Genomic DNA, 12,899 nt, shown 5'->3' with positions numbered 1-12,899 from the left:
CCCCCCCCCCTAGCTACGCCACTGAGCCTAACTCACCTTTCCCAAACTAAACATTTTCCATTTGGCAATTCTCTTAATTTTGCATAGTGAATTGGTAAAGGGTCTCTGTCTCTGCTACGTTTTGTTTTCGCTGCGATGGTCAGTCGGCTACAGCTAATTCGCATTCATCGCAAACTGGCATTTGCAAGACAACAATCTCTCTACATATTTTATTGAAACACCACGCAATTTTTAAATTCTTACTCTAGAAAGCCTACTAGCGGTTTTTAGGTAAGCCTATATGGTCAGAAATAAAAAATAAAACTGAACTGAACGGTTTCATATCCAAACAAAACGTTAAAGGTTGCTGCTTGCATAGACAACTAAATAGACAATGATGTAACAAGAACTAGTAAGATCTCTGGCGGCATTTATAAAAATAGTGCAATTAAAAAAAACACAATAGATATTTCTATTAACTCTACGCTTGCCCCTCTGAAGCAGCTTTATCACGTTTCACAGGAGCATTTGAAATGAAATACAGATTGTTCCCTGCCACAGCTGTAATCATTGTGATGTCATTATGCCCATGGTGATGATGCAGCAAGCGATGTCTGTCGTGATCCACGCTGTACACTCCGGATGGGAGGCCAGTGATAATACCCGAGCTCTGTTGACAAACATATGTGTGTAGGCTGTTAGTTAAAAACATGGTACATATCAGTGGCGTATCCTGGTTGGTTGAGCAAGGGAAGCAATAAAACTCGTGGGGGCAGTGCTTCCACTTCTGACAATTGATAAACCCTCTTCAATTTCCTTTTTTGTCCTGAAAAATCCCTTTTTCCTCAGTCGGATATCTTTCAAAATTTCCTTCACAGGCGAGGTTATTTAGGTTAAAAAAAGTGCTAATACAACTTTAAAGTTATTATAATCTCAGTTAAAGCTATTTTAATCTCGATTTTATTCAGTAGCACCGGTATGTCGAAGCAACGTTGTTTTATTAGAACAGTAGGCTGCACAAAACCAGCCCATATTTTACAATAACATGGTTTACTTCCTTTGTTCACTGTCCAGCCAAAAAACTGCTTGTCAGTTAGTCGGTTCTGGGACATTTACCACCTGGAGTCCTGGACATCATTTACCACTCTCATCTTTCCTACCCGGAGTTCCTAACCTATCCCTAACAGCAAAAATGTACAGGTGGTAAATGTCCAGTTTCAACGAATTATCCATCCATTAATAAATTTATTTTTGTGTTTAGTTTAGTTCCCCTTGTCAGTAACGCCTTCACAATCATTTGAGACTGACGAAAAACTCCAGGAATAGGATACTTATAGGCCTATTCATGATACTGACTCAGTCTGACTGTGTACACTATACATGTTGTATACATACTACATAGCCTCTATTATTATGACACCATCAGTTAGCATAGGCAAAAACTAACTTTTCTAAACATATCACTAGCACTAAAGATATCACTAGCCTAAGCTTATCATACCTAACTGTACGTCGAACCTCAGTGAACTTTGTCATTGCTACTCAACTTCAACTGTAAATCAACGGATTACCTAATTTTAACTCAAAGAATAGAGAACTATCTCTCTCACTACAGTCTGCAATCACGTCCAATTCCCAAAGTGGCGATAAAAGAAATCAAGCGATAGAAAGGCGAGGATGGGACAGAGAGTAAGAGGGGTTCCGGATGGCGAGTGACGATGGAAATCAGCTGATCATCGCTATTCCAGTCGTTTTTAGAACTTTTGAAAGGGAATATAAATAAAATTTTCTTTAAAATTGCTAAAAAGAACAAATCCCTTTTTAAGACAAAAATTCCTTGTAAAATTGTTAAAAATCCCTAAAAAATCCTTTTTTTCTTCAAATCCCTTTTTTATCCTTCGAAGCGTTGAAAAATCCCGATTTCGGGATAAAATTCTTCAAAGTGGAAGCACTGCGTGGGGGATCAGAACGTGCCGAAGGCACGTGTTTTGTAGGGGGTCCGGAGGCATGCCCCCCCGGAATTTTTTTTGCAAAATTACTCAAATAATGGATTATAGTGCTTTCTGTAAACACTTTTAGGGTAACATTTGTATAAAATTTATAAGCAGATAAACAGCTATTAACTTATTATTGGTAGCTCTAACGCACGAACGGGCAAAAAATACGGCTAAAATTGGAAAACACCAAAACTCAGCTACAGTTACCTACTGCTGTAGTAGCTTAAGCCAGAATTCATTTCAGTCAAGTTTAGCCTCGACCTCACATATCCTGTCTTATGCCAAAGTTTATCCAGCCAGGATAGCAGTGTAAAGCCAACATTTGGCTCAAACTTTTGCTTACTAGGCCGATATTATAACCATAACAGCGCTTTAAATTTTTTTATTTTTAGCCCGCGACGCAATATTCAACAGAGCAGAGTTGCCAGACTATGATAAGGTCTAAAAGCTAAAATAATACAAAAATAGGCCAAAACAAGGAAAAATTAGACAAAAGGGCCAAATGGATATATTTACCTGTTTTTATTAAAAATAATAAAATGTACATACATTTTATGACTTGTAGCGGATTTCAATAAATTATAGCAAAAATAATTCTGCAAGTATAGCCCGAAAAATAGCAAGTAGGCTACAAAGGACTGTAGTGGATGAGTTTTAATTCGCCACATTACGAGTATTAAACAAGTATAGAACATATATTGAACAATGGTGAAAATGGTTTCATCTGGTAGGGTTACAATATTTGAGAAATATTGATTATTATGCATTTTGAAGAATTAATTTAAAAAAAGCCTAATTTGAGGAATTTAGCCAATCTGGTAATCCTGCGACAGGGAAGCGATTGAAAAATTGCTTCCATGGATTAGTTAAAAGAAACGTAACTCGCGCAAACTTTGCTCTGCTTTTTTTCCTTAGTCTCTCACTTGTTTCTTAGTGTAGCAAAAACGAGAGCAAGGGAAGCGATAGCCCACGAATCGTCGCTTCCGTAAGCTTCCAACTTTTTTAAAATTAAAACCGAGCTGAAATCACACGTGACATGAGTTAGAAACCGTTCTAATTTATATTCAGGTATAGAAATTACGAAACCGTTTTACTGAAAATATATAATTTTCTCTTTTTTCAATCTTGACAGGGGAAGCAATGCTTTCCTTGCTTCCATTGAGGATACGCCACTGGTACATATGCATTAAAAAGAGAATATTTTTGTCTTACCAAACTCATGTACTTTGGTTGGTTTTGAACCTTTACCCTCGGACCAAGCCTTGATTCCGGGTTGTTTCGCATAATTGTAGAGGCTTTTGACCCAGGGCCGGTTAGAGATTGGCAAAGTGAAGTTTCCGATTGTTGAAATATTGTTGCCTGGAAATTATTCCATCCGCTAGGTGCCATTGAATGGAGAGCAGTCCTGAAATGCGTTGCTCAAGCGGACACCGCGAGAGTCAAACCGGCACCACTAGTTTCATAAAGCCAGGGTTGATCTACCAATGCGTTACATACTTAAAAATAGCAATTAGGCCAAAAGAACATCTCGCAACATGTTTAAAGATCATCTGGTAACATTTAAAAAAAACATCTGGCAACACTTTTAACGCCACTTCTCTCTCAGTAGTGAGATAACGTCAATGCTCGTTCAAAAGTGACCACAAACTCATAATCTAGCTCTATACAACACTTTTTCTCTCTATGACGTACCAACATTGCTGTTTTTTCTACAACACGCAGCATGTGGTTATCCGAACCCCCGCAAAGTATAGAGTCCTTTCCCAACCACTGGCCGCAATAGAGCTGCAACACAATGTGAGTCATTTGTTCAACTGCCATGACGTCAAGAAGTCAGCCTGAAGTTCTGATCTTGCAATTGAAGTTCATTTTAAAGTCGAACTTCTTCCGTAAAGTAAAGACAGAGTCACGCTGTCGCTTTTAAGAAAAAAATTAAACAGCAGAATAAACTACAAGACTAATGCTGTTTGATCAGGATTTAGATTAGGCCTAAATTTCAGGGAAAGCAAGGGACCAAATATTCGTGTGTAACTTCAAACATATCTTTATGCGTCTTGACGAATACACAGCGCATGCTCTCGGTAGGTGTCGAACCGACGTCCTTTCGAATCTTGCACCAGCGCATTAACCACTCAGCCACTCAGACGGCGTCGATTAATAGACGATGCCTACTTGAAGGAGGATTATATTTTTTGTAAAAGAGGCTTGCGTTTGTATATGTATTTTATATTTTGCATAATTGTTTATGTTAGTATTGCACGTGTCGCTTAACTGATAGCGATTCTATGTTTCGTAGCCTAGCATAGGATTATACTGCAGGCCTTAAGAAGTTTGTCGTCCAGACTCAAAAGAAAGTTTTGGGTGAAATAATGTAATAGTCAATATCAATTCAGACAATTCTACTTTATGACGAAAAAAACTCTAACTTATAAAACCAGGTTGCCAGGCTCACGTTAGACATTCTAAAACTTTACAAGTATATGAAGCTGTCAGGATTGAACTTTCAAAAGGGGTATTTCAGTTTAAAAATGGATATTTCACCAGTAATCAATCTCCCCTCTACAGCAAACTCCCCTCTAAAGAGTTTTGTTTTGCTTGTGATAATCCTGTAAGTTGAGAAGGCAACAGAAGGTGAGAAAATAAACATCAAACTTCCATGTCACATAAACAAAGGGAAAGATCTCCGCCGCCCTTCAAAATAAAAGTCAACCTTAATGGTTTGAATGGGCTGTTGAAACGTGCTACAATAGATGATTAGCTGGGGGATTCAGATTTCGTTCTGATAATGGCAGAAGCTTTGATCAATAAAGCACGACAACACTCATTACAGATCGTTTTGAGAAAGGAGAATAAGCAACAACAGCAGCATTCTGCTGACCTTTGAAACTGCAAAAAAAGAAAATAGAGCAATTTTTAAAATAACGCTGCAATTGACTTCAAGAAGTAGTTAGAATGAAGTTTCACCATACATAACCATCAGCAAACTTCAAAACAACATGCACATATGTTTTTTAAACGATAAAGCAGCATTTAGTTGTTCTTTGTCCATTTTTTAGTTACATTTTTAAGCCATGAACAAAGATGGGAGGATGCCACTTTACAACAGAGGTTCAACTTGAAACTTTACCCCTCCGTGTAATCTCATCCATCAAGCAAACTTTAATTTTCAATCAATGCTGGCAACACTGAACTTACTCCAACAGTGACCGCACTTGCCCAATTCCATAGTTGACGTGTTAACACAATTGGAGCTATAGTATTTGAAAAGTTTTAAATGCTAGCAGTGGATACTGGATAACCAAACTACGACTCAATAAAAATTGTCATAATACGTTTACCAGACAACCATCGCTTGCAATCAACCACCACCGCAGAAATCGGCTCGGTGGCTTAGTGGTTAGTGCGCTCGCCTCTGAAGCGGTAGGCATGGGTTCGATACCTTGTCGGGTCATACCAAAGACTTTTTAAAAATGGTGCTGAATCTAATTTCTGCTTGGCACTGAGCAATGGAATGGATTCGGGTAATAATGTACTCAGTTGCGCCTCTATACGGCTGCATTGACACTGTCTGCTTTGTAAAGCGCTGTAGAGCAACGCATTCTGCGATGGATACAGCGCTATATAAAAACTAACATTATTATTATTATTATTATTAAATCAAAAATAATGACTCTACGGTTTATTAATGGTCACTTTCAACTTAGTTAAAGTGAATATATATATTTTTCAATTATATATCATAATGTATCATCTTAAAGTTTAACCCTAACATCTCCAGTGCATTCGGCAAGAAAGAACACAATCAGTATAATTTTTGTTTTTGATATAGGCAAACCTGAAATCGAACCTATACTACATGTGCTAGAAGCAAAGGCACTTGTTCGCCACTGTTTTGTTTTTTGTTTGTTTTGTTTTATTATCTTTATCCTGCATTGCGGGAAAGCGGACTTGAGCGCTATGCATCAGTGTACGCCTTCCGACGTACACCTGACCCACGTTGTAGCCGACTGCAATGTCTGTTTCCGGTTGTCTACTCTACTTATGATTTAAATTTGGTACTACCCATTACTCGAAATCGGTCACTGGGTAGAGGCAATTATCGTAAAGTTTCTTGCCCAGAGAAACAACAGCAAGTGCGGGTGGCTGGAGTCGAACATGCAGGCTCTCGACTGCAAGCCCAACGCGCTAACCACTCGGCCACTGCTGCCGGCCCACTGCTGTTCGCCACTGAGTTTGCTTGGAACCGGATAGCAAAATCAACAAATATGTTTACAATTAAACTATGTGCAAGGTCTAGCACTTCTAGTACATCAGCCATGCAGACAAACTTACCAAAGAGTCGCACGAAAAATCAGCAGGAATTGTCTTGATGCGATTTCCCGTATTGTAATCCCACACCTGGAAGAGGTTATTGCGTTCATTGCAAACATGGGTAATCTATAAACTGCTAACTTACACCAAATAAAAAAAATAAAAAAAAAGTCCTAATTGACTGCGCTTTTTTTACTTTGAGGTCCTGCACATTGGAAAACAAAAGCTCAGTTTCTTACATCACAACGAAAACAATAGCCTACTAGTCAAACATAGCAGAGGTCTAGAAGCAAGTAGAAGTTGTAAGGTATACAACTCTGGTGATGTAACACTGTGCGATAGAGCGCCAACTTTCTGAATTAACCTTAAACTCTTTGTTACAGGGGAGTGAATATTTTCTATGGTTGAAGCAATGTACTGTATAATAATCAACTTTTGGGAATATTACGATTAGTCCGTCAGATGCTCATGGTTGAACAGATTGCTTAATTTCCGTCACTTTTAGTGCAGCAAGTGATATTCTTAGTAATTATGACAAGGGAGTATATGATTCAATCAAACCCACTTGAAGAGCATCCTCTTTTTTCCAAGATGCAGTTAAGATGGTGCCTTGTGCTACGTCGACATCTATGCCTTCCCCGCAAATATGAGGCCCGAATATCCTCCTGCGATGTAAAAGCATAATAATACGAATCCGCTACAAACAGTTGTGACCTATCACCAAAATACACTAACGTAAATGGACCACACTGACATACCAAGTTTTAGACCTACCGTATAGCGTGTTCCTCTCGCTGGTCCCATATCTGGAGGGTATCATCCCATCCACCGGAAAGGAAAATGTTGTCTTCTTCTGGATGATGCTTGACGGCACATATACGGAACCTGTGTCCGTCCATTTCCAACCGATTATGACTACAAAACGAAGTTGAATATTAGTACCTAGAACTTGGAGATGCGGATGTATTTTGCCCCCATTGTGGTCACGTGCAGTGTCACGTGATGAATTCTACAACAACAGAAAGCAGCGAGAGATTTTGCACTCATCGAGTCAGCTGCTCCCAGTTTTGACTGTCTTGCCAAGCCATATCTACCGTGCTCTCCTGAGGTTTCCAACCGGCTCTCAACCACTGGACCATGCAGCGGACATTTGTAAATTGAATATCATCTTATCAGTTTTGATTTTACCTTGGACAGCAAGTGTGAATTTTCTTTCCGGACTTGACATCATACACAAATATCTCCTCTGAATTTCCGGCCGCAATTAACTGACTCGCAGAAGCCGCTAAAGAGCTAGTGAGCAGCTGAAAATTTTCATGAATTGTCTGCACGGCAGTTCCAGAACCAATATGCCAAAATTTTATTGTTCCGCTGGCATCTACAAGAGAAAAAGTTCCAGATTTGTCGGATAGAATCTTGTAGAGATATGATAACAATACATATATATACCAAACTATGATAACAATACATTATAACCAAACTATTTGGCAGGCAATAAAAACTAGTCAATTTGAGCAGCAGCTGCAGTGATGACACACCCAGCAAACCCACTAGTGAGCAACACCCAAACAGCAAAATCCGTCATTTTTACATTGCTTTAACGTCTATAGACGATTAGACGTTGAATAATGCAAAAATGATAGCTGTCTGGGCAATAACTGACAAGATTTAAAATAACCTGTAACAACTTTCAAGTTTTTCTTAAGTCATCCACAAGAAAATGGTGTTACAATTGGATAAAAATCTTGTAGTGAAAGTAACATTTTGTTGAATGGAAAACGATCATCTTACAATTCTTACGTACATGTCGCAGCTAGTAATTCTCCATGATCAGAAAGTCTTGGTGGAATAAAGTTTATCGATGTCACCGGAAGACGATCGGCTTTAGTGTGCTCATCGGATAATTGGCAAATTAGGCTGCCAGTTGATCCACGATATATCTGTCCAATAATGTATGTGTTCTGTCAAGTTTGTTTCTATTTCTGACCATTACAACGAAAAAACAACATAATGTGTTGAAGAACTGTTTGCGTTTGTTTGCCAACGGTCTAAAGTTAAAACTAATTAACTCACTTAATTTTCAAATTTTTTATTTTGTCACACAAATTCAATAAATGTTTTAGTTATATGTAGGCAATAGGCATATATGCTACATAGGCGTAACGAGCAACATAATGTTTTTTTATATTGAATCACAGCAGCGTTTCGGCGCACTGGTGGTCATGGAAGGTTGCCAGGTGCGCAGCGGAAAAATGGAAAAACCTTTTAAAATATTACATTAAATTGCCTATTTTGCAAATGCATGAAAACTAAACGTAGGCTATCATCATCAATGATCGACTTGACATATTTTCTTTTAGGCAATTTTAGCTGGATTGATCTTATTAATACTACTGTATGATTTTTGTATGCTTTCAATGTTTGTTTGCTAGGTTGTTCAGTTTGTTAAATGCTGTGATATTTTGTTGAAGTCCGATCCAAATTTTTTTCAACCAGAGGTCGTGCCGTGTGTTTTCATAATTTCAAATTATTACAATAATAAAGCCATTATTTTTTTATAAAATTGTTTCTTTCTGTTTTGACTGATTGCATTGAGCATACAGCACTAATCATTCTAACTTACCTGCTCAAAACAACAACATTTCAAAACAAAATTTGGAGCTGGTATACAAGTCCCCCCCCCCCCCCCCCTGGCAACTCATGACAAAGACAGGACTCAACCAAACATATAGGGTGAAACTACTTTACCTTTGCTTTACTGTTCACACACTTCAATCCACATGTTTTGGTCAATTCCTCTTTGTCATGAATTGCCAAGGGGGGGGGGGGGACTTGTATACCAGCTATCAAAATTTTGTTGCCGTTATTTTTTAAATACATTCCAGTTTGTTTTAAAGGTTTGGCCGAAACGTTGTTCCAAAAGGCTAAAACCTTCCCATGCTAATTGCAAATAGTAGGCTACTGTTTGTCAGTTGGCCATAAAATGTTAAAACACATTAGGTTGAAAACAAAAAAGTAACCTGAATATCTCCATTTGTTAATCCAACCGCAAGTTTTTCACCAGTTTCTGAAAATTTGCAGCATAATCCAGTACATTTGAGATCTCTAAGTTAGAAACACAATAAGTACCGGTACTGTACAAACATATGATGCTAGGTTTCGAAGAATTCAATTCGGAGAATCCGATTCAGAGAAATCCCAATTCGGAGAAAGCCTCTTTCGGAGATTTCTAAAATCTTACAGCAGCATCTGTTTATTCACAGGAATTAGCTTAGAATAGAGGTTAATCAAATGAAGTCTCAGCAAGAAAAAAAAAACGTTTGTTAAATGGCGTTTCATGGTTAACAATAATGGTTAATCAAATGAAGTCTCAGCGAAAATGTCTTAACTAAAGTTACTAAATATCGTTGCTAGATATTGCTATAGCCTATACCCGCAAGATATCAGCTAATTTACATCTATCTCACTGAAATAATAACTTTCTCATTTGCATGGGTATGGGAAGGTAAACACAAAAACCGATTACCCAAATGATCCCTACAAATTCTCTAAATAAACAGAAGTCGTCACTGGATTTAAGAAATCACCGAATCGGTTTTCTTTGAAAAAGGCTGTTTTCGAATTGGAATTTCTCTAAATCAATCTCTTCGAATCCAATTCTCCAAAACAGGCTATTTCGGACATATGACCTACAACTCATTGAAATGGTAATTAATAGTAAGTTAAATCACTTTTTACACCATATGATCACCCAATATGATCATGTTATTACCAACAATGTTTTCACTTTAATTAAAAAAAGCATATATACATTTTATAACTTAAAATGGTATAAAGTAAACTAAGTATAATATCAAGAGAAATGTTATCAAGTATATAATAATAATTACCATTATAGCCTACGTCCATTACAAACTTACACAGTTTTTAAAATTTTTATGTCTCCATCAGTATCAATATGAGGTTTTTCTGTTTTATCAGTTCCAGAAAGATGCTTTTCAGTTTCATTTTGAGCTTTATTGTGGTTCAGGTACTCGTGTGTGGAGTGTGGTACACTACTCATTGCCTAGCTTGTTTCTGCATATACAAACCTATTATAATTGTTGAAGTTGTAATCTGCGCATAAAATCAGATGTAGACTAGTCTGTCTGGAAAAATTAGTCTATTTATCTTAGTCTGGAAAATTGATTACAAAGGGTACAATTTTTCTGCATGGTACTTGTTTTTGTAATACTAAAAGCACAGCAACATATAGATAAGAATTTGCAAGGGTGAGATGATTGAGTTTAAAAGATAGACATGGAGCACGTTCCGACAAAAGATAGGTTATTTCTTTTCTTTTAAAAAATGCTGTTTTAATTACCTTTAACTGAAAATTTGTCAGATTACGCTGAGAAGACGAAGAGGCCTTTTTTAGACTATTTCAATAGCCTATTGTACTGAATCATATCTCATGTGGCACTGATTGAACCACTTCTTTCCATTCATTGACTTGCACATATTCTCTTAAAGTTTTTGTTGTTGTTTATAAGCCTGATCAACCAATTTTGAGTATACAGGCCATAAATCTTTGTGTCGAGGATATGATCTGGCTGTCTGTTGAAAGTGTCTTTCTCACCTTGCGGAGTATTGGGTAGGTAAAGTTCCTGTTCAAGGCTACGTCATACTTTGCTAGTTCCTTCCAAAAATTTGTGGTCTACCTAGACCACACTGTGCTGCAAGATTGATGTATCTGACCAGTGAGATCCAGCTAATGTTGAGCTCAATGCGGTTAAGCCCTTTCATTGTCTCTCTTTAAGGAATGCTAAGAGTTATGCATTGCAGAAGTAAAAAGGCTACAATAACCTACTGACATAATTGTTGGTTTGATCTGGAATGTGCTGCTTTATCTGTGTCTTTGATGCATAAACAAACAAATAATAAGAAAAACACCAAATGTCAATTTAGGCTAACTACTGAAAAAAATTGTATAGTCTAGCCTACTACTTAGGCTATATCGTAGTATTTGCCTGGAGGGTGCCCTGGGCTATATTTTTAGGTCAACAGCACATGAAAAGCGACTGAAGTAAACTCATATTATAAAAAGTATCACACCAAGGCCGTGTATGCTACTAAACTGTACTGTAATACCGGTACTTATGTTAGAATTTTTTTCATAGAAATTCTACTCTATCCCTCTTGCTGCAAAACTAAAACCATAAATCTAAAAACCAAAACAAATGCACCTGAGCAAGCGTTGTGGTATCCTGGCTACAGCAGTGTTGCACAATGCACATGATTCTGCCGCAGCATAAAAGCTCCAATGAATAATCAAGAAAATGAAATATCTTCTGACAGGTGTCAAACCCATAACCACAACAATGCTTGATATCAACGACTCTGTTACATGTCTTGCAATGCTAACACATTCATTTTTACACAAGTCAGTTCAATTAGGCAATCATAAATCGATTTCGATTTATGATTGCCTGTAGGCCTATGAGAGGGGGGTACAGAGGGTACGGCGTACCTTTGAGGAGTGCCGGTCTTCAGGGGTGTGCAAACCGTACGATCGCACAAGGCCCGCAAATTAGGGGGCCCGCAATTTACTCAGAAAATGCAGTAATTTTTGTTGAACATGCTCTCAGAATGCACCAAATTCAAAGTAATTTTTCAAAACTTTCTGGGGGAGGCCCCCAGACCCCCCGTCGCTGGGTGTCGCCTTTGACAAACACGCCGTCAAGCTTCGCTCCCCGGCCGTCAACCCCCCCCCCTTTTCAAAATACCTAGCTACCGTACGCTACTGAATTGGATCATTGTCATTGGGGCCTGCAAAGCATATTCCGCACAGGGCCCGAAATACCTACCCTAAGACCGGCACTGCCTTGAGGGCCCAGACCTGTGATTGTTGGGGGGCCCGAAACTGTGTTTTTATAGTTTACGCGCAAAAACGTTTGGTTAAAACCATCCTAAACGACTAAATTCAAGCATAAAAGTTGTTATTCTTTAGTCCTGGGAGGGGGGGGGGGGGGGCGTAATGTAGAAAAAGGGCCCATAAAGGTAATTGAGTGCATTGCAAGCAAATTAGGGACCCAAAGTGGTGATTTAATGCTTTACGTGCAAAAATGTTCTGTCAAAAGCATAGGCCTACCCTAAATGAAATCATAAAAGTTGGTTATTTTTCTGTCCGGGGGGGGGGGGGGGGGTTAAAAACGTCAACGGATTTAACATTTTTTAACACACAAAAAAAAAACAAGAAAAGAAAATACTAAATCCAACGTTTTCAACACCACATAGTGTTCTCATCAGTACACCTCTCAAGAGTAGCCTACCATTAACAACTGACACACGAATTCAATGCAGGATACACAAATTGGCGAGAGACAGATCACATGATATGCACATTGCACAAAACACCAAATAATAGATAAAGATGTCCAATTCTGCAGTAAAATGTTGTATGGTGTGCAATACGCCTAAGCAAACATCACGCGTTATGCCCAAGACAAAGGGGGCCCGGAGTGACTCTTCGTACCCCTAGTAAAAATTTCTCTCAGAGGCCATGACTAAAAGTACTTCATTAACTCAGTATTACAACTAAGTGATCTAATTTTCAGAAAAAATTACTGCAGG

General features: G+C 38.2%; 1 protein-coding gene across 1 annotated transcript; it reads right to left on the bottom strand.

The window, feature by feature from the left end:
* Positions 1 to 201: 201 nt before the first annotated feature.
* LOC145785749 (uncharacterized) lies at positions 202 to 10,397 on the bottom strand. Its single transcript, XM_082597457.1, has 9 exons — positions 10,208 to 10,397; positions 9,308 to 9,392; positions 8,092 to 8,227; positions 7,476 to 7,665; positions 7,062 to 7,202; positions 6,853 to 6,952; positions 6,309 to 6,374; positions 3,669 to 3,761; positions 202 to 649 (listed from the first exon to the last, which is right to left on the bottom strand). Exons 1-9 carry the CDS (start codon positions 10,348 to 10,350, stop codon positions 461 to 463), a joined length of 1,143 nt encoding a protein of 380 aa, XP_082453583.1. The 5' UTR covers positions 10,351 to 10,397; the 3' UTR covers positions 202 to 460.
* Between the last annotated feature and the right edge of the window lie 2,502 nt (positions 10,398 to 12,899).

Source organism: Aplidium turbinatum, chromosome 16, assembly GCF_918807975.1.
Source record: "Aplidium turbinatum chromosome 16, kaAplTurb1.1, whole genome shotgun sequence".
In the NCBI taxonomy this organism is placed as follows: Eukaryota; Metazoa; Chordata; class Ascidiacea; order Aplousobranchia; family Polyclinidae; genus Aplidium; species Aplidium turbinatum.
This window is presented reverse-complemented; position numbering and strand designations above follow the sequence as displayed.

Bases quoted from the DNA above. Each gene is read 5' to 3' on its own strand.
- LOC145785749 (XM_082597457.1), bottom strand. From the start codon at position 10,350: ATGAGTAGTGTACCACACTCCACACACGAGTACCTGAACCACAATAAA. The intron at 6,375-6,852 runs GTGGGTTTGATT...AACCTCTTCCAG, and splicing joins AAAAAGAGGATGCTCTTCAA to GTGTGGGATTACAATACGGG. The intron at 650-3,668 runs GTACGTCATAGA...GTTTGTCAACAG, and splicing joins TAGAAAAAACAGCAATGTTG to AGCTCGGGTATTATCACTGG.